This window comes from Eupeodes corollae, chromosome 3 (assembly GCF_945859685.1).
Source record: "Eupeodes corollae chromosome 3, idEupCoro1.1, whole genome shotgun sequence".
Taxonomy (NCBI): Eukaryota; Metazoa; Arthropoda; class Insecta; order Diptera; family Syrphidae; genus Eupeodes; species Eupeodes corollae.
In genome coordinates this window covers 45,553,864-45,576,492 of record NC_079149.1, presented here as the reverse complement: position 1 = coordinate 45,576,492, position 22,629 = coordinate 45,553,864, and the positions used below count along the sequence as shown (strand labels likewise).

General features: G+C 32.5%; 3 protein-coding genes across 3 annotated transcripts; 2 read left to right on the top strand and 1 right to left on the bottom strand.

Annotated features, from left to right (window-relative positions):
• The first annotated feature begins 3,741 nt into the window (after nt 1–3,741).
• LOC129951545 (putative uncharacterized protein DDB_G0289263) lies at nt 3,742–5,224 on the top strand. Its single transcript, XM_056063754.1, has 4 exons — nt 3,742–3,807; nt 3,900–4,422; nt 4,498–4,882; nt 4,953–5,224. The coding sequence occupies exons 1-4, from the start codon at nt 3,780–3,782 to the stop codon at nt 5,073–5,075; spliced, it is 1,059 nt and encodes a 352-aa protein (XP_055919729.1). The 5' UTR covers nt 3,742–3,779; the 3' UTR covers nt 5,076–5,224.
• Nucleotides 5,225–10,404: 5,180 nt separating this feature from the next.
• Nucleotides 10,405–12,551, top strand: LOC129951477 (probable ATP-dependent RNA helicase Dbp45A). The gene is made up of 8 exons (XM_056063630.1): nt 10,405–10,551; nt 10,617–10,810; nt 10,873–11,220; nt 11,279–11,445; nt 11,504–11,731; nt 11,791–11,921; nt 11,985–12,138; nt 12,202–12,551. The coding sequence occupies exons 1-8, from the start codon at nt 10,476–10,478 to the stop codon at nt 12,470–12,472; spliced, it is 1,569 nt and encodes a 522-aa protein (XP_055919605.1). The 5' UTR covers nt 10,405–10,475; the 3' UTR covers nt 12,473–12,551.
• LOC129951478 (NAD kinase 2, mitochondrial) lies at nt 12,484–16,713 on the bottom strand. The gene is made up of 8 exons (XM_056063631.1): nt 16,425–16,713; nt 15,012–15,282; nt 14,634–14,862; nt 14,359–14,565; nt 14,159–14,295; nt 13,968–14,095; nt 13,705–13,830; nt 12,484–12,817 (listed from the first exon to the last, which is right to left on the bottom strand). The coding sequence occupies exons 1-8, from the start codon at nt 16,492–16,494 to the stop codon at nt 12,714–12,716; spliced, it is 1,272 nt and encodes a 423-aa protein (XP_055919606.1). The 5' UTR covers nt 16,495–16,713; the 3' UTR covers nt 12,484–12,713.
• Between the last annotated feature and the right edge of the window lie 5,916 nt (nt 16,714–22,629).

Sequence of the window (22,629 nt, the reverse complement as noted above, 5' to 3'; positions counted from 1 at the left end):
TTTTTTGTAAGTATAAAAACAGAATTCGAATTTCACCTTTAAACTTATCTAATACAACAGGTATGCCATTTTAACTAGTTAGTGAACATTTTAAACAGAATCAGTCTTATTTAAAAACGCTGTATAGAGCCTACATAAAGTTATGTAATCTCTATAATGCGTCTAAACGCAAAAGTGCTATTTATAAAACTTATACAAGGTTGCATAGTCCCATAATAAGCTAAACGCGTTTTGAGGTTGAATAGAGCCTACATAAGGAATTATTTCGTAAACGTCATTTTGATTTCTCTCCTCTATTTTTGAAATTAAAATAAAAACAATAATGCCTCTCCAGTGTAGCTCGTGAGCCGAAGAAACGAAGAATTTAAAACAAATATAGATTTTCGAAAGAGAATATCATAAAAATAATTGGAATTATTTTGTTATATTTTAGTTGTTATGACAACAAGCTGATTTTATAGACATTTTGGTACTTACTTTGATATAAGCATTGTATAACTAAAATTTATAACAGAATTTTTTATAAATAGGAATTTTCGCAACGTTACATAGAGCCTACATAAATCCTTATTCACTGTATAACTATTCATCTGTTAAGCGAATTCTATTAAATAAGACTGAATATTGATGTAAGGAATTGTAAACTTGGAAAATTATCAGGAATTGTATTGAAAAAGAAAATCATGTATTTGAATAGCCTTAAAATATAATTTTTCTTTACGAATCATAAAAGGTTTTTTTCTCTAAAACCTGACGTGATAATTGATAATTTGCGGTTTGCGTTGTTCATTAACGATATTGGCAAATATCTTAATGGTGGGATTCGGATAGCTGACACTACAATCAATGTTCTACTCTATGCAGATGATCTAGTGATCCTTTCAGAGTCACCAGAAAACTTGCAGCATATGATGAATCGGTTGTCAGCATACTGCAATACATGGGGACTTGCAATAAATATTGAAAAATCCAAAATCATGGTATTTATAAGATCTTCTCACAGTTTGGTTTGAGAAGGTTGGTGCTTCAATGGTCATCGTCTTGAAATCACTAAAGATTACAATTATTTGGGTGTGAAATTGAACAAAACGATGGATTTCAAAAATCATCTCATTGAAAAGGCAAAGTCTTCGCAAAGCTTTCTGAATATGACATGGAGGAATATTTTCTCAAACCAAAATGTATTGCTGTCAGCTAAATACAAAATATTTGAATGTGTTGTTAAAACATCTCTTGTTAATGTTTGAAGTTCTATGTATAAAAATAACCGTATAAAAACAATACTATTCTTACAGCATCAATTTTTGTTAAATTTTTAAATATCAATAAAACCAGCTTCAATTTTTATTTCATATTCCTTTTGTTTTTTGAGAGGTTACAACAAATTCAATACATCTTTACTTGATTGTGTAGCGGGATTCCATATTATGCAACAATATTCATGTAAAGGTCTTACAAGGGATACAAAAAGAGGTTTTAAAGTATAAGGATCTTCGAATGACTTAGAAGTTCTTGAAATAAATCACAACATGGCGTTAGCTTTTGAAATAACATAATAAATTTGGAGATAAAAATTCATATTCGAGTCAAAAATCACACCAAGATCCTTTTGATTTGTTAACCTCATTAAAAATCTATTCTCAATTTTGTAATCAAAACATATCGGATCCTTTATTTTATAAAACGTAACAATACTACACTTTTTAGATTCAAATTTAAACCATTTATAAAACGCCATTTGGTAATATTATCAATATCCGATTGAATTTTACTAGCATCTGATGAAGAATTTACAGAACTAAAAATCTTGAGATCATCAGCATAAAAAAGACTAGAACTTTAAATACAATTCGGTTAATCATTTATAAACAAAATGAAAGGGAGTGGACCAAGATGACCACCTTGTGGTACACTGGAAAAATGTTGTATTTCATTGGAAAGAACATCACCAATTTTAACATATTGTCTTCGTCCAACCAAATAGCTTCTGCTCCATTTTAGATGATTCGAGCGGAAGCCAAGCAATTTAATTTTTTTCAAGAGAACATTAAGTTGTTCCCGATCATACACCTTTAAAAAATCGGTGTAGATTACATCCACTTGAATGCGATTTTCTAAACAATCAAGTGACTAATTTGTACAAATTGCCTAATTAGTGGCAGTAGACCTACCGCTCATAAAACCATGCTAATGCAGGGAAATATGGTTTTTAATTAAACTATAAAGTTTATTCTTAACAATTGCTTGAAATAATTTGGGGATTAGCTGAAGCTAAGGAATAGGTCTAAAACTTTCCACAGGTGCTTTAGATCCAGATTTATGTAAAGGAGTTATCAGAGAATGTTTCTATGTATCTAAAAATACTCCTTGTTTCAAGGACAAATTAAAAATAAAGCAAAGTGGGTTTTTAAGGTTATATTTACAAATTTTCAAAACTAAAGGTGGAATATTGTCCGATGTGGCAGAGAAACCGTTATCAAGCGACGATAAAGCATTTAATACATCAACTGTCGATAAAGAAAGGTCACCAACATTAATTTTAGAATTAAAACTAAGTGTTTCATTATAATCTAAACCCAAATCAGAAAATTTCATATATAAAGCAAATTTATTACAAATATCTTTTAAATTTTTAGAAAAAATACCATTGTTAAAAATACTGGAAGAAATTCCAATTGATTTTCTTTCAATATTTAGAAATGACCAAAAACACTTCGAGTTAGTTTTTATTTTCGACTCAAGAGACCAAATATATTGTTTATATGTAAATCTTCTTAAGAATTCGTACTCTTTCCTAGATCGACTAAATTGTTCACGAAAAGAATCCGAAATCTTAATCTTTTTGCGGAGCTTAGCTACGGCATTTTTTAACCTAGACAAACTTTTATTAAACCAAATTGGTCTTTTTAAATTTTTCCTGTGGAAATAGCAATGCTCCTAACTAAAGTGCTCCTAATGGTTCTAGCGTTTGAAGGCCGACAATAGTTCCAACCCTTCTCCAAAAATATAACCGTCTTATGAAAGTATCTGTACTTCAAACCTCAAATTTGAAAAAAATATTCAATCACTTGAAATTTGGATATGTTGTTCACATATTGTATGGCTATCATCAAAACTAGGATCCTAATTCTGTTTAAATACTTTTTATGGCTTACACTAAAAAAAAACTAGTAAAACGACCTGATTTTCCGAATTTTTGACAATTTTTAATTTTTTGATTTGTTCTAGTTCCAACCACAACTACACTCTTTCTGATTAAGAACCTTTTTTTAATTTTTAATGGCATAAAATCTTAAAAATACGTGAAATTTTTGTGCTTTAGCAACTGGGTGTTCTGTTTTTGATATTGGTAGTTTGTTATTTAGTTTTAAAAAATATTATTACAATTTTAATCAAATCAAAAATAATAATTTGATTGATATCTAGATCAAATGTGTAAAAACCTAAAACACCTTTAAAACAAATTCTGACGTTAAGCAAGTTTTGAAGAAACTCAATATGATGGGTGTAACACAATTAAGATCTGGCAGTGCTGCACTTTGTTTCTTTCTTCTAGCATGGAAAATACAGGGAAATTGATGAGTAAAGCGGAATACAAAACATAACGGTTCATTGTTGGTCTCCTTTTCCTTTGCTTTTTCTAACTCATTCATTTCAGACTTTCAGTTCTGTTAAATAAAAAACGCCACCAGCCACCAGCAGCAACACCAATAACTCACTCTTAAAAACATTTTATCATATAAAATTTGTTGCAAAATAATAAATAAATACAAAGCGCAATGGACGATGCAATGGATATGTCGCTGGGTATGTTCAATTGTTATAAACAAATCATTTTCATTAACACACATGTATCTAATTTTATGTTGAAATTGGACGGACGCGCACTGCATACACAGACGACTACATAAACAGTTTCAAACAGTCGAAGGCCGACCAAAAGTCTAGTTTAAACAACAGCAATCGTTCTGAAGAATCTAAATTCAAAGAAGGCAGACGTGAACAAGACGACGATGAAGTTGACGACGAATTGACTTTGGATTGCCAAGAAGATGATTATGTTTCCCTGGCTCTTAAGAAAACTGATTTACTGTTAGACGAAACCGAAAGTGTGGAGCCAAACGACTTGCGAAATAAGCTTGTTGGTCGATTCCCAAAATCGTCCCAGCAATGGCGTCTAATGCAACCTAATATAATGAATGTTCGTCCAGCGGGTATGCCTCCTCTGGTTCCATCAGATGCTCCACAAAACAGCTTGAATGGAAACGGAAATCGAAGTAATTGGCGAAATTACAACCATAGGTATCGCCGCAATAACTCGAACAATAATAACAATTGGAATAATAATAACAACCAACGTAATAACCAAGCAAACGGCAGAATTCAACGTTTCAATTCTTCTAACAAAACCAATTTGAATAGGCAAGTTATGGGAAAGAAGCTTTTCCTTAATCAAACTTTTATCCAACATTTTTTGTTTTGTTTTTGTCTTCTCAGCAAAAACATCAAAATCGTTTTGGAGCAACTCAAACAACGCAATCCGATGATTCTTTACTCGTCTGCTGGTACTCCAGACTTAACCATTGAATCCACAATTAATAACCGTCAAAACTCCAGTGGGTTCACAAATTTCTCCATTCCAAAGATTATGAAAGCAGAGACAAGCACGCAATCACACGCAATGTTGGAATCCGCAGATAATTCGCAATCGAAAGGTTCAGAAGCTATTAAAAGCCTATTGGGGGTAAGTGAAATTGGTATTCGAAATGATATGATGCCAGCATTAGCTGGAAGATTGCTAGACTTCTTAAACGGAACTAACCCAACAATTCATAAACCGATCTATGACATGAAAATTCAGAAAGAGATTCATGAAATCCAGGTAAGATAAGAACTTAAATTATGGTACAATATAGCGCATGAGATTAACTTTCATTGGAATATTACTTCAGAAAAAACCTCTTCTATATAAATGCCCTGGAGGTGAAGTAGTCAGTTCCGATGGTGCAGGAGTTCCCGACTGTAAAATTCAACCGAAGGTATCAGGTATCTCACTTAACAATAGATTTGCTTAATCATACGATTCATCATAAAGATTATCACGTTTAAATTCAAATGAAATCGATTATTTTTTTCATTCTCTCAGTATATTTTAAGTTTCGGACTTTTTTCTTAAAAATTAAAAATTTCTTAAGATCTATGTATACTTTAAAATAAAAGTACAATTTTTGTTATACTTAAAAGTTTGTTTTTCTTTTTTTTGTTATTATTGAAGTAATAACGAATAGGTACCATCGTACATAAACTTTATTTAAAGGAAGGTATTTGCACAACGCTATGTAAGGAAAAAAGGAATTTTAATTATTTCTGATACATGATGATTTTCTACTTAAATGTTAGATTTTATTGGAGTTTTCTTCAGTAATCTCTGAGTCATAAAATGGGAACTCTATAAATAGTTAAGTTCAGAATGATATTAGTTTTAACAGACAAATTTTAAAATAAGTATCGATCATATACCAATTTATATATTGTTGAAGATCGATATGATGCATTGTATAGTTCTTTATCTGTCGAGTGTTTTTTTGTGCGGGGAGAAAGAAACTTTTAAGTTGTATATATGTATTTGAATCTAGAATTTAAATTTGTTTAAGGTAATAGGGCTCCAGTCTTATTCAACTTTTCATCGAGGGGAATTTTTCTAGCAAATAATTTCTTTTTACTGGCAGTTTGAAGATTCGATTCAACAACATGCGACTCATAATTAAATGCTTTTTTAAGTGACCAAAAGTTTTTGGTAAACCTATGATTTTAAAATAATAGTAAACTTATACTATCTCAGCCCTATCATACATTTCATCGTTATCGGAAATTTTTAAGAATACCGAAAAACTGTATCATGAAATTCGTCCGTAGTGGAAAATCTCATACAATTTTGTATTACGAACGGATTTCATGATACAGTTTTTCGGGATTCCTAAAAATTTCCGATTACGATGGAATTCATGATAGGGCTGTCTATTTAAAAATTAAAATAAATACAGTCCATTTTCAAAGTTAGTTTACAAACTAAAACATTACGAAGTAATTGAAGTTAATTTTTTTTTCAACTTTTATCACATCTTATCATTTGAATAGCTGTTTACTTGAATTCTAAATTAGTTTCAAATAATCTAGTTTACTAGCAGACCACAAAGGCAGTGAAAAGGGAGTCCAATAAAAGATACATGTGAATAGCAGAATAGGGCTGTCATCAAAGGCATTTACTTAGACAAGGCATGCGATGTTTCGCAAAAACAAAAATAAAGCTTTTTTGTCTGACTGCGAAGAAATGTTCACCATCCCCAAGGAAAGGAATTTCATTTCTGTTATATAAAAAAGGGTATACTTGCAGGTACTCGCATCATAGGTGTGGCAATGTGGGCTTGTTTTTCTTGGTTCAGTGTAGGACCGATCTTCCAAATTCATTATGACAAATAGTAAGGAAATAGCGCGATGCAGTGGAACTTCCATAAGTCGAATTCTCATAAAATGTAAGAAAGAAAATTCGAGTCATAGAAACTTCGATCTAAAGAAACGAGACAAAAGTTAGCTTATTTTTTTTATTTTATTAAATGGAATATGATTTAAGAAAACAAAATGATTGTGGTTAACAGAAGCTTAAAAAAAACCAGTAATCATTCGTTGGCATTTTTTTTTAAATACGTTTTAATTTATAACAAATTTCAATTTCAGTAAGAAGAGCATCTCGTATTGTTTCCAAGACTTCATGGACCCTAGCTTGTTTCGGCTACACAGTTAAGCCTTCACCTGGATCAGCATCAACTTCATCGTTTGCCAAATCCAGCTTTTATAAATAAATTTCGTATTGTGGAGCTCTTTACATCACAGTTCCATGACATTGGAACATTTTTTATGCAGTCCAGGAAGGTAATTTTTGGACTAACATTCCCCTCATCGAACGAGGAAAGTATTTCGCTGATGATTCTTTTTCTGTAGAAGCACTTAAAGTTCTATATAACACTTTGATCCATGGGCTGTAAGGCGGCTGTCATGTTTGATGACAGCCGCCTTTTCTGGTAACTTCAGTTACCATCCACGACTTTTTGTTTCCTCGGTACTTTACGGGTAAAGACTTTACTCCTTGTAAACATCGTGGTTTATTGCTTTAATGCTTTTGCCGATCAAAAGAATTTTAAGTTTTTCTTTTCCATTCATATTTGTTGCAATCATACATGTTACACGATCTTTACTATGTTTACCATCGTGACATTTCTCACCCTTAAAAGCCAATATTTTATTTGGAAAACATTTATAAAAAAAGTCCAGTTTCGTCGGTATTGTAGATGTCATCTTCACTGTAACCTTCGATTAGTTTTGTTAGAACAGTTTGTTTCAATGCTCGTCTGCAGATAGTCTTTTGGACAGTGCCATTTCAAGCAAATAATTTCTTTTTACTGGCAGTTTGAAGATTCGATTCAACAACATGCGACTCATAATTAAATGCTTTTTTAACTGACCAAAAGTTTTTGGTAAACCTATGATTTTAAAATAATAGTAAACTTATACTATCTCAGCCCTATCATACATTTCATCGTTATCGGACATTTTTAAGAATACCGAAAAACTGTATCATGAAATTCGTCCGTAGTGGAAAATCTCATACAATTTTGTATTACGAACGGATTTCATGATACAGTTTTTCGGGATTCCTAAAAATTTCCGATGACGATGGAATTCATGATAGGGCTGTCTATTTAAAAATTAAAATAAATACAGTCCATTTCCAAAGTTAGTTTACAAACTAAAACATTACGAAGTAATTGAAGTTAATTTTTTTTTTTCAACTTTTATCACATCTTATCATTTGAATAGCTGTTTACTTGAATTCTAAAGTAGTTTCAAATAATCTAGTTTACTAACAGACCACAAAGGCAGTGAAAAGGGAGTCGAATAAAAGATACATGTGAATAGCAGAATAGGGCTGTCATCAAAGGCATGCGATGATGTTTCGCAAAAACAAAAATAAAGCTTTTTTGTCTGACTGCGAAGAAATGTTAACCATTCCCAAGGAAAGGAATTTCATTATATATTATATAAAAACGGTATACTTGCAGGTACTCGCATCAAAGGTGTGGCAATGTGGGCTTGTTTTCTTGGTTCAGTGTAGGACCGATCTTGCAAATTCATTATGACAAATAGTAAGGAAATAGCGCGATGCAGTGGAACTTCCATAAGTCGAACTCTAATAAAATGTAAGAAAACGAAATTCGAGTCATAGAAACTTCGATTTAAAGAAATGAGACAAAAGTTAGTTTAATTTTTTTTTATTTTATTAAATGGAATATGATTTAAGAAAACAAAATGATTGTGATTAAAAGAAGCTTAAAAAAATCAGTAATCATTCGTTGGCATTTTTTTAAAAATATGTTTTAATTTATAACAAATTTCAATCTCGTTGATAACGTTGAAAAAACGATCTGATGTGTTGTTTTCAGTAAAAAGAGCATCTCGTATTGTTCCCAAGACTTAATGGGCCCTTGCTTGTTTCGGCTTCACAGTTAAGCCTTCACCTGGATCTGCATCAGCATCAACTTCATCGTCACTGCTGGCTTCCACTTCATCAGATGCAACCGAAAGTATGCCAATGACAAACAATAATTTCACTATCCAAGTTAATGTAACCCTGGAAGGCTGCATATTATATCTTGTGTATTTTGTATATGCGAAAAATCCTCTTGCATTTCTTTGAACTCATTTATGGGCACACCAAAGTCTGCATGAATTTCTCTTAGCTCTGCCAAATTTAAATCGTCTTCTGCATCCCAATGAGAAAGTTTGCCAAATCCAGCTTTTATAAATAAATTTCGTATTGTGGAGCTCTTTACATTACAGTTCCATGACATTGAAACATTTTTTATGCAGTCCAGGAAGGTAATTTTTGGACTAACATTCCCCTCATCGAACGAGGAAAGTATTTCGCTGATGATTCTTTTCCTGTAGAAGCACTTAAAATTCTATATAACACCTTGATCCATTGGCTTTAAGGCGGCTGTCATGTTTTGTGGAAAAAACAGGCTAAATATACTCTTCTGGTTACTTCAGTTAACCTAACCATCCACGACTTTTTGTTTTCTCGGTACTTTGCAGGTAAAGACTTTACTCCTTGTAAACATCGTGGTTTATTGCTTTAATGCTTTTGCCGATCAAAAGAATTTTAAATTTTTCTTTTCCATTCATATTTGTTGCAATCATACATGTTACACGATCTTTACTATGTTTACCACCGTGACATTTCTCACCCTTAAAAGCCAATGTTTTATTTGGAAGGCATTTAAAAAAAAAGTCCAGTTTCGTCGGCATTGTAGATGTCATCTTCACTGTAACCTTCGATTAGTTTTTTTTAGAACAGTTTGTTTCAATGCTCGCAGTCTGCAGATAGTCTTTTGAACAATGCCATTTCTAATTTAAACAAAGAAATATTGTAAGCATACATAAAACCGTCTATGTACACTTTGTTGTTACGTCGAATCTACCTTTTTTTGGATTTATTAAGCCAAACTGTACTTGCAGCAAAATTAGTTTCGGTTAATAGAGAAATTCGACTTACAGAAGTTTTTGACGGGATGAAATAAGGCTAAATAATTTAAGAAATAATAAAAACTTATTTTCCTAAAGGTAAAGTATTGTTACCGAGCTGATAATTTATTTATATTATAACAATAACGAATTTGGCCGTTCAGTCCCAATAGCGCAGTCATTAGTTAGCTAATTGCACAGCACAGAATCGGTATATATGAGTAAGGGGCCAGTTATAGTTATCATTGAAATCGATCCGGGAATATTTTTGAATCGATATTTGACTATGTTTCCCTCCGATTAGAAATGAAAATTATACACTGGTCGATCGGAAATCACCCAAATAGAATTTTGTCTGAGGAAAAAAGTGTAATTGCGCATTTGATTTTCTTTAAAAATGTATTTTTCTATATTCCGGACGGAAATTCATTTTCCTGAACAGCTGATACTTTTATGTTCAAAAGTGAAACGAATCGTTCCACTGATTTGTGTTCCAATTTCACACAATTCCAATGACAGATTTCTGTCAGTAAAAGTTTTTTGGTGGATTTGAATCAGGACATTTTTTTTTAATGACAGACATTTTTAAGGATAGCTATAAACGACATGTCATACAAATTTCAATATTAGTTTTCAATAATGAAAACCAATGATAGCTATAACTGACGCCTAAAAGAGATTATTTATAAAGACAAACGTTTTTTGTGGTTCGTTTTTGGGAAATCTTTTCTCTCGGTTTATCAGATCTCAATAATCTAAACAGACCTCAAGATGCAACTGTCAAAAACATGTGCGCCTTGAAACTTCAAAGTCTGTTTACAAAATTTCAACAAGTGACTACGTAGTGTGCAAAATAATTGATTTTGTTAATAATTTTATAATATTTGGGATTTAAAATGTCCAAAAAAGACGACAACCCTTTTAAAGCACTCGGACTAAAACCATGGGTAACAAAACAACTACAAAAACTGGGTAAACCTATAAAAATTACACACAAAAAAGAGAGAGATAAATAAAGTATTTTTGGCTTGGTTCAGGCATCAAAACTGCAACACCCATTCAGCAGAATTGTATTCCCCAAATCCTTGCTGGCGCTGATTGTATTGGAGCAGCAAAAACTGGTTCAGGAAAAACATTCGCCTTCGCTTTGCCAATTCTACAAAAACTCAGTGAAGAGCCTGTCAATCATTTCGCATTGATTCTAACGCCTACCCATGAACTTGCATACCAGGTACACTAACGATGATTAGTCTTGTAAAAGTATAGAAGTATTAATGTATAAAATTCTATAAGATTTCAGAACAATTCCAAGTCGCGGGACAACCACTGGGTGTTCGTGTCTGTGTGGTTGCCGGAGGAACTGATCAAATGCTCGAAAGTCAGAAGCTAATGGCACGTCCGCATATTGTGGTAGCCATGCCAGGTCGACTGGCTGATCATTTGACTGGATGTGATACCTTCTCTTTTGATTCACTTAAATTTCTGGTTGTCGATGAAGCCGATCGAATGTTAAACGGGGATTTCGATGAAAGTTTAAGTGTCATTGAAAGATGCATCCCAAAAGAACGCCAGAACTTATTCTTTTCAGCGACTATGAAAGATTTCATGAAAGAATCGTGCATATTTCCTATATCTGATAAAGTAAATTAGTTAAGCAAAAATATGAAAAAGAGATTTTCTAAATTTTCACTACTTTTAGGCATTTGAATGGTCCGAAGAATTTGATGTAGCAACAGTGGACACCCTCGATCAGAGGTATATTTTATGTGCTGACTATGACCGTGATATGGTCTTGATTGAGGCTCTACGAAAGTACAAAGAAGAAAACGAAAACTCAAACGTTATGATATTTACAAATACAAAAAAGTATGATTTGAATATAATCAGATTTAAGAAGGGTTCAAGCTTAGAACAACAATTTCAGATACTGCCAGTTGCTTTCCATGACTTTGAACAATATGGGAATCGAGAATGTGTGTCTGCATGGTTTTATGCGGCAAAAAGAACGTGTAGGTGCCTTAAACAAATTCAAATCTAATCATGTGCGAACTTTGATTGCCACAGATGTTGCTGCAAGAGGTCTTGATATACCAAGTGTACAATTGGTAATGAACCATCGACTACCAAGAACTCCAAAAGAATATATTCACAGGTTTGCTGGACAAACATTTCTATTTAAAAGTTATATAATACTCAGTTGATATTAAACAGAGTTGGTCGAACTGCGCGAGCTGGACGTAAAGGAATGGCTATTTCGATATTTAGATTTCCCCGAGACTTAGAATTACTTGCTGCTATTGAAACCGAAATCAATACCAAACTTACTGAACATCCAGTTGATCGTAAAGTGTTTTTCATACACGTGTTTTTTCTTTATACTTTACTGTGCTTTTTTATTTTTGTAGAACGGATGGTGGAGCGAATCTTCATGCAAGTCAATGTTGCAAGGCGTGAACAAGAAATAAATATGGATAATAACGATTTTGATGAAAGAGCTCAGAACTATAGGAGAAAAAAGTGGATCATGGAAGGCCAAGATCCAGATGAAATGGAAGAAAAGTAAGTCTTCCCTAGGTTTTCATTTCTAGTACTATATTTTTGCTTTTCCCTATTTTTTTTTAGGTACCGTAAGAAGCAAAAGGACAAATTGAAAGAAATCCGTAAAAAACGAAAAGAATACCAACAAGAAATGGCTTCAAAGGAACCTGTTCTAATTCAAGATGAGCGTTTTAAGTCAGTTGAAACAAAGCGTTTTGAAAAACCCAAAAAACCCATTAACCAAGAAAAGGACAAGAAAACAAATAAAGTTGGTCTTAAATCGAAAAATATAAAAAAACCACTGTCTTTAAATAAAAAAGTTTTAAAGAATAAAAAAAGCAATAAAGTGACGTAAAAAAAACTTAATTCGTTTTATGTAAATTTTTTAACATCTTTTTTGTAATTTAATAATAAAAAATTTATTTACACATTGACTTTTTTTTTTCTTATAAAATAAATAAAGACACATCAACATCATCAATTTTATGTGTATACTATCACCACGTCACACTTTGATAACAAATTTGAAAAGACTTAAATTTGTATTATACGTGTTTTGTGTGTCGTCGTTGCGCGCGCCGCCGCCGGCTAAGGAATTAATCCAATGCTATAGTTAACAATGCATCTTCGGGATGGACTTCTAGCAAAGCTTTAGCTCCATCATTGAAAGGGTAAGAAATGCTGCCATCAATCACAAGACCTTTAAGAAGAACAAAACAAAAAGAATTTATTATTACACACTTGATTTTAACAACATTTATTTTTCCTTAAAAAAACAGGCAAACTGACATATTTTGATGTCATGCAAAATCATTTACAAAAACAAACAACAAAAAGGAGTTTTGCAGGAATGCATAAACTTGCTCATAAACTAAAGGTAAGCAAAATGTTTTTCTGTTATTATTTTGAAGATGTTAAGTTTTAATATTTGAATTTCAGAATTGCAATGAAAATCGTTTAGATACTTTGGTTCTCATAATTTACAACTACTTTATAGTTTTAGTTATTGCCAATAAAGATATAGATTGGACGTTTCATCCTTTTAGAGGTAAATATGTATATTTTGATGGATGTACGTTTATTAATTCAATTAATTTTAACACCAAGATGATGTGATCGCTGAAAAAATCGGGCTCCAATTTGAAAAACCAAGTATATTACCAAAATTTGGATTGGTATTTCGGTTCCTTACGGTTATTTGTAATGTATTTGGATTTATACCTGTAGTTTTTCCGGTGAGAATATACCAGACTTAATTCTTTCCCAAATAATAGAATTTTATATTATTAGGAAAGAAAATATCGAGAATTTCTAATGCCTGTACTCATATGGAATGTGTACACTATTACAGCATTACTATTTAATATTTTTCACATGTTCGTTACAATTATATCTTTGCAAATCCCATCGAAAGCAATTATAAGTGTTGGTATAGCTGGGGGCTTTGTTTCAGCTCTATATTTAAAATTACTACTTCAACTTGTTAATTTTTATGAATATCTTCAATTTTAATAATGATTGTAAGCTTTATAAAAATGTCCGACGTTTTTATATAAATTAAATTTTTTTAATATTTTCAGTACTTACTTGCATCAATGCATTTTGATTGGACAAATAAGTTTTTGACTAAATTTCGACATGGGAAATTCTTTGGAATTGGCCAAACACCAACGCAAATTTGTTCACGTATAGAATAGCATAAGCGGGGGTCATCTGTAAAGAAGAAAACATTTATCAAATTTAAAGACAACCGTCCTCAATGAGTATAAAGTGATGGTAAACATGCTTTAAACTTTTTCGGGTGTTTCTATTTTGTATAGGTATCAAACTAAAAAAAGATCAAAACTTACCCGCTAAGAAGAGAAGATTTTTATTGTATTCATCGGCAATTTGTTCAGCATCTATATTCCCCAAATTACCATTCCCAGGAAGAATTTTGACAACATCTTCAACATGTCTTTTTGTTATTCGATTAATACTTAAAAACAAAATAATATACAATTATTACTGTTGATAAAATGAATGTAATATATTGTTTTACCTTGTGTGCCAAGAAGTCGACCCAGAACCTGTACTCACACAAAGTCCAGAACATTTAGTTCTATTAATCACATCAGAATGATCAATTACCATATTTAAATGTGAAACTCGAGCAGACAAAGTTTCACCGATAAAAACCTTAAACAATAAAACTTCTATTTTTAGTTAATTAAAATACAAAATAACAGAGAAAGAACATACTTCATTTAAGGCTAGGTACGGTAAAACTCGCTTCATTTTTGCATTGTATTTTTTGGCAAATTCCTTGCTAAGGCGTTCGGGGACAGTATTTATTTGTTCCATCTTTGATACACGTTGACTATGCAAGTCTGTCGACTCAGGCATGTTTCCGTTGCTTCCTAAAATTGTTGTACGGATTCTTGAACGATGCATCCACCGAAAATCTCCCTTAAATGATATCGCCATAAGAATACATAAAAAATAGAAACTCCTTTGGATGGAAAAATTAATTATACATTTTTAATTCTGCTAACTGCATCTTCTGGAAACTCAGAAAATCGTTTGGGCAACATAAGTCTTCCTTCCGAATGTTTTGGATCTGAATTAAAACCAACAATTGGAGTTTTCTGTTGACTTTTTGCAAACAATGGACTTGCTCTCCCAGCAGCCAATAGAAAAGTTCCATCGCCACCAACTGGCACTAGAACATCAGCCCATTCCATAGCCTCCTTGGTGAGAGAAGTCCTAAATTCAACTTTATAAAGTTAATTTAAAAATAAATGAAGGACGACGACAATGGTGGAGGAGGTACACAATATGTTGATAAAACACAATAATTTTTCTACAAAACCCCTCACGTTAGGTTTGGTTTTCTATCTATTCTTTTACGCTACCTGTTTGCTAATTTCACCTCACAACCGACATTTTGAAAACTTTTGGCAATTTTTTTTTCAAAATCCTTGTGTACATTATGCAAGGCCAGTAATGTGTCGTAATCAGTTCCGCGATTTCTGAGTTTCTCTTCCAGCTGATCTTTGCTTAGATTTGAATGACGCAACTGTTCAAATTCATAGCGTGAAAATTTCGTAACCACTAATGCCCGTTGCAGCTTGAAAGCGTCATTTCGACGATGTTGATTACTGTATTTTCGTGCGATATGGAAATCTATAAAATAAATGAGATAACAAGTTTCAATATTGTTGTTGATTTTTGTGAACAAGGCAGGAAGGTGTTTTTCATCTAAATAAGATTAAAGCACAGAAATAAATATTTTAATTATAGTTTTGTTTGTTTACAAGAAACCAGTTATGTATCAAAAACAATATTTAATAATAATTAAGAGGCAACGACTTTCAATTTCATATCTTTTCCAAACTTAATCCGATAAGGCGCAAAGGTTTTGTTTGACCATGACCATCATAAGTACTTCGCACGTTTTCCATCCGTATGAGGATAGATCTTGTGGGCGGGAACTAAACCGAGTAATTTTTTCCCAGTTCAGATGGAGGTTTGTCTACTTTATTTACAATATATAAACTTGTTAAGTAATTTGAGATAAGACAAGTCTCAGTTTCAGTGATGGTGATGGTTATTCGAGTAAAAAGAATCCTTAGTTCAAATTTAATTATTTTTAAACATGGACTGATTTATTATCTACTTATTGAGACCTTTGGCCTGTCATACTCATCGACTTTTCATATTTAATGTACTATGGAATCATGTCCTAGTTCTAGAACAGTTTTGTTTAAACTTAAACTATCTAGACAGTTAAATTATAACGAAAACGTGATTTCTAATTTTAGGTTTTGTATTTGCAAACAGATACAATCCCACCAAATCTTATCTTTAAACATCAAAATGCTTCTCATCAAAAAATACATGAATGTATAAAATTAAGAATCCAAACTAAATTCTTCTATAATCATTCTTATCAACTTATTCTTTTTTTTTCCTTTGAGTACTGTTTTAATATTGTACTCTGAAATGATAAGAATTTTCGTTTCGTTATTGATAACCAAAACATTAACTTGAAAAGATGACAACGTACATAATTAAATTAATTTAGAGCACTTCTAGAATAAATTATTATACCAAATGTTTCAGCAAGTTCTTTATTTTGTTATTTTTTTGATGAGCTATAAACATTATTAAGTATTTTAGATAGTTGAAGGATATGTAAGTTTTTGAAAAAAGAAAGATTTAATTTAGGACAAATTATTTATAAATAAATGCAACATGGTGTCTTAGTAGGTACTTTAAAGGCATCTAGCTGGGCCTACTCTACTCGTAGGAGGAATTGTTCTTACCATTTAATGTTTGATTAATTATTCCTCTTCCTTTCGATTTAAACATTGAGAATAGTTTTTTGAGTACCATTACATTTAGAATATTTTATTTCTTTTATTTTTTTTTCACTGTTTTCGAAGCTGTTGTTATAATATTTGTGTTAAAAAATGCTGCCGATTAAATAATAATAAAACAGAAACCGATAAATCGAAGACAAACTATGAAGTATTGACTATAGAAGTAGGGTGCTTGTAGTACTACTGAAACAGAAACTGGGATGCATGAAACAAGCCTGACGAACAAGTGATATGGTATGATAGATAATTGATAAGGAAACAAATTTACGAATGACAAAACAAAAGTAGGTTCTTGTTTGCTTCGCCCAATTCGCCTCAAAACATGACGTTTGCATGAATTTGAAAGTTTGAATGAAAGAGTTGCCGTGAGCGAACAAAAAATACATACTTCCATTTATTCTAAATTGTATGTACACATCATTAGTATTTTTTTTTTAAGACGAGTGGTTTACAGTCTTACTGCTTGAACAGAATGAGATGCAGCTGTAGCTAAGAAAATCGCTGTAGTATAAGCTGTCAATAAAAACGCTCACTAATGTAGCAAAGGTCGCCCACAATGGTGTAGTGTTCGGGCATGTTCAACGCATATGAAATTTATATTTGAACTGAATTTGTATGGTAGCGTACTATAAAAAAGTTACAAAACCAGAAAAAATTCTCAAATGCATTGAACGCTCCCAAAAAAAAGTGAAAAGTCAAAGAATGAAATGGGTTTCCCCCATCTGTCATCTCAAATGTAGCTTGCAGCGTCGCCAAAAGTTAAAGTTGAGTCAACTTGCGCTGCAGCTACTGCTACAGCTACAGCTACAGCTTCTCATTGTGTCGATGTATACTATTTTCGTATCTTTTAACTTTGACAGTGCTACAGGCAACAGCTACAGCTACACCATTCTGTTCAAGCAGTTAGAATTGATTTTCAGAGTTGGTATTTTTGACAGCTGTCATTTGATTTGTGGCATGGAGAACAGAAGCCCAACTTGCACTTATTAAGAAAGTAACAATTTAAAAATTTTACGAAAAAGAAATGTTTGCTATTTTGGCCTAAGAAAAGTTTCGTGCCTAAACGATGTTCTATAGTTTTTTTCATTGACTTATGAGCAAATTTAAGTAACATCACTTCTGCGTTGAAGGAAAATTTATTTTAGACCATTCTGGATTAAAAACTCAAAATTGATAAAATGATAGTGTGTTACGATACATTTGATCTCATTTATGCTTCGAAATAACTTTACTCTCAAAAATATAAACAAGATTTCTCACTTTTGTTGTGAGAAATCAGAGAAAAGAATTTTAATGATTTTTGAAGAAACATGATGTATTTTAAAGGAAGAAAGGAAATGCAAAACTAAATTGATAGCTAGGTGGAAATGAATACTGAATTGACTGCGAAAACTCTGAGACATTTTAGAAACATAAACTGGCTAAAAGAATTGACTCCTGTCTACGTAGATATTATGTTCGATGCAATTGACGCTTTGGAAGTGAATATTGGGCAAGTAATTGCTGTCAAACGACCTCAATTACTGCAGAAATTGGGAAAAGTTATAACATTTTTTTGGATCATTACCGTAACATGTATCAATGTTTAAATTTAACGATTTTACGAATTCCTTTGAGGTACTTTACGTTTTGTTTAAATGACAAGGACTAACTTTACCTTTATGTTCTCTTGATTGATCTACCAAATTTCAATTTTAAGGAAATCAAATGCAAAAAGTCTTTTAGCTTTCATTGAAATAACAGTTGAGTTGATTTACTTACACTTTCTTCATACAGGGTCCGGCAAAAAGATCTCCCATATTTTAAAAGGCAATGACAAATAAATAAACAATTTAACAGAAAATTGTATTGAATTTTTTAAATTAAATACGTACCATGCTATTTTAAATTAAATAAAATAATAACTTAGTTTTAAACATTATATCCGTTAAATATGGTCCTCTATTATCAATACATTTACGAAGCCTTTCCCGGAAGTTTTCTATTGCTCGTCGAGTCGTTTGTGGCGTAATGGCTGCCACTTCCTGAGTTATTGCTTCCTTGAGTGCTCCCAAAGATGTTGGGCGATGAGTGTAGACTTGGGCTTTTAAATATCCGAAAAAAGAATATGCCCTGGAAACATCTCTTTAAAAATGGTTAGTGAACGCCGTTACAATCATATAACAGTAGCGATCCGCATTAACTGTAACTTTCTACGAAAAAATTGGGACCTATAACACACCAAATTTAGCAACAGCCACCAAACAGCTCTGCGAGTTTCAAAATCTCTCTCACTTAATACTTGTGCGATCATCATTTTGTAGGGATGCATATGAAGATGTGTGTGCAAAATTCGTCTTACAATTCAAGGGCAGCTGCATGTTAAAGTGCTGAACTCCTCGGAGATTGCTGGATAGACGCACTATCCGGCCGGTCACATTATCCGGCGTTGCTGCGGTTAAAGGTCGGCCAAACGATTTTCTCTTTAGCACAGAACCCGTTGCTCTAAAGTTTGATGACCAAACTTGAATTGTTTTTCTATCCGGAACAGGATCATGTCGTCCAAGTTGAAATCGAATGCGAAATGCTCGCTGAGCAGTAATCTCAGAACCACCATTACGGATATATTCCTCTACGAAAAATGCGCGAAGGCATCGCGCCACGCCATTATGATTAATAAAAACGGCACGTAGGCCTCTTTCTATCTATACCCAGAATACCATTTTATCTAAAAATAGCTTTAAATATAAACGTCTAAAAATACGGGACGTTTTTTTGCCGGACCCTGTATAAGAACGTATATAGTCATTTATTGTTGTGTATGGTAACTATTTTAAGTTAAGTCTATCTTCCAATTGCAAAAAAGAAACAGTTTTGAAACCTCAACTTAATAAATTTTATTTTTTAGATTTTTTAAAGTTGCTTAAATTTCGATCGGCTGGTGTAATGTTGAGTTAAAATGGTGGCCATATCCTGTCGATGGATAATAATAAAGTCTAATACTGTTACTATTTGCTGCTAACTATACGCATTACGTTATTTGTTAATAACTTCTTAACTAGGATTCCCCAAATTCCAAACCAAATTTTACCTATGTAATTCGGGGTGCCAACATTTTTGAAATCCACGATAGCTGGCTGCTAAGTATAAGGCGGTTTCCTATGTTTAACACAACACACTAAATATACTTATGTAAAAACCAAATTCAAATCTCGAAAAGACCACAAATAAAATCATAGCTTTCACAATTTCTGATGTTGATAAAATAAAACTCAAACAATTCAGAACAAATGGACATTACAATCAAGGACGGATCGAGACTTTTCATCAGGGGGGGATGGGGTGGTCACACACTTAGATGAGTTTTTACTCTCCGCTTAAAAATGTTCTTTAATGTTTTGTAAAGGAGGCTAACAAAATTTAAATAACATAATGTGTACGAGTATATTAACCTAAACTTATATAATATACGTCTCTAAAAAATATAATATACGTCTCTGTTTATGCTAACAACGCTAAAAAATTCAAAAATCCAGAAAGTGAGAGAGGATATGATATGAAGGAATGCCGGGCTTTTTTGACGAAGTTTTTAGAACTCTATTTACGGGAGTCTATTATTACTATCGCTATCAGTCTGCTTACTCGTATTTTGATCTTAAAGGAGTCAACAAAACTTTTAGAGAGAAAAATGTTTGGTTCTTGAATTAAAGTAAATAGGTGCGTTTGAGAACCTACATAATTTCTCTTAAAAATTAAATTTAAACAAATTAAGGTAAACAAATAATTTGGGAAGAAACGTTTGTGTGGCACTTACAAATTTCACGTTTCAGAATCTCTTTTCACTTCAAATATCAAGAGATTCAAAGCTTGTATATCAATAGATATGACCCGTTTATTATGTTTTTCAATTAGCCATTAGTTTAACAAAAGAGTCACTTTTGCTTTTTTTGGGACATTTATATTCTTGAAATTCGTGTTTAAATATTAGTTCTAGAGCATCCAAAGCAAATTCACTTCTAAAGTAGATTTACTTAATTTTTTTAAATCTTTTGTATTCAACAGAAAACCACTTGTCGCTAAAACTTGCTAGTTTCTTCCAAAAAGTCTGTTTAAAAATATTTCCTATAATTTAAGATTTAAAAATGTACCTGCAAAATAAGTTTTTCCCAACAATTTAAATGCCATTTTATTTTTCAAAAAATTTAGATTAGCTAATTTTTTTTCGAAAATCATTTTAAATTTCAGTAAAGAGCTTATAAATATATACATGTACATTTTACACTTAAGTTTCGTCAAACTAAATTATTATTTTCTTAAAATAAAAAAAAATACATTCTTGATCATAAAAAATCATCATCAATTCGATCATCAAAAAGAGCTTGCACAGAAAGTGAAGATTATTGAAATCAGTCCATTAGTTCTTGAAAAAATTTAAAAATAAAGTGAAGGTTTTTGAGGGGTACCCTTCTGGAGTAATACCAAAATATGTTTTTCTTGTAGAAAGAAGACAAATTAAGAACACAAAATTTAGAGAAAGTTTAAGAAAAATCACATGTTGTAAACAAAAAATTTGTATGGAGACTGCTGTTAATTTTCGTTTTAATAAAATAAAAAAAACGCCTTACGCTAATCGGCTGAAAACCTTAATTTCAATCAACACAATTGTTTAGACTGTAGGAGCCAGGAAAGACAGATAGACGGACGGAATGAGGGTACCCACTTTTTTCAACTTTTCTACTGTCGTAATGTCATATTTGATTAAAAGCTCTAGTTCGAAATTGTTTACTAATGCAAAATTTGCCATATAGTTCCTATATGTCGCAAGTAAAAATCACTTCAATGTTCACTATTTATGTGTGCTAAAAAAATTTAATAATAAAATTGAAGGCTAGTTTAAGGAATTTAAAGGCAACTTAATATAAAATTGATGACCTCTTATTCAAGGTTCAAAAACCAAAGAAGGGGTTGGTGGAGGTGTGTACTCTGAACGACTGAAATTAAGTCTCTCATTCCGCCTTCCAAATCATTGTTGCGTGTTCCAGGCAGAACTTTTGGCGATTAAGGAAGTCTTGTCTTGGCTCAAAGAAAACGTGATATCAACATCTGATATCCGTATTTTCTCTGACAGCCGGGCCGCTATGAAATCTCTGGACTTTGTCTCTACAAACTCTATAACAGTCCATAACTGTCGATCATCTCTAATGGAGATGGCGCAACAGCTTAATATTCACCTTTGCTGGGTGCCGGGCCATAGAGACATTCCAGGTAACTGTAAGGCAGATGAACTCGCCAGGAACGGTACAGTACAGCCTATCCTACCACGTTTGGCAAGTACTGGCATACCAATCGCTACTTGTAAACTGCTGCTAATGCAAGACGCTGTGAGGAGGGCAGGCACCAGGTGGAACAACATCACCACTTGTCAAGCCACAAAAAACATCTGGCCAACACTAGATTTAAAACGTTCAAGGTGCTTGCTCTCTCTAAGCAGATCGCATATCAGCTCGATAATAGGTGTCATAACCGGACACTGTCTAATAGGGAAGCACGCCACGAGACTAGGCGTATTCTCAAATGAGGAGGAGGAAACGGTTCTTCATCTTCTCTGTACATGCCCTGCTCTAGCTCGAAAACCCAAGAATTACCTAGGAGAATTCTTCTTTAAGGATCTAAATCATATCGATATAATCAGCCTCTCACGTTTCGTAAGGTTCCATTGAGCTTAGGAGGAAGCCTCAAGATTCATGTTGTATCACAATGGGCCATTAAACTGGCCTGAGTGTGTCCGTTTCCATCTTGGACAGACACTATAACCTAACCTATTCAAGGTTTCTTCTTAAGAACCTGAATATTTGCTGTTTTTCTTAGAAACAATTAAAAAACAAAGCATTACAAAAGTTTTTTCAAGTCCTAAATTGAGTGAAAACACAAATTTTAGTTGTTTTACAGCAAACCACTTTTTAGTGAATTAAGATAAATTACTAATAATCTATAGATGAAATCTTTACTTATACAACTTAACTTTATAAGCTTTATAGGTCATATGACCCCCCCCTGGATCGTCAGTTGGTCAAAAGTTGATGAATTTGTGCTGCGTTTTTGGAAAAGGCTGAATTTCCGATTCATATTATGTTCTTGGTCCAGTCCTCAGTTAAAAATAGTATTTTTA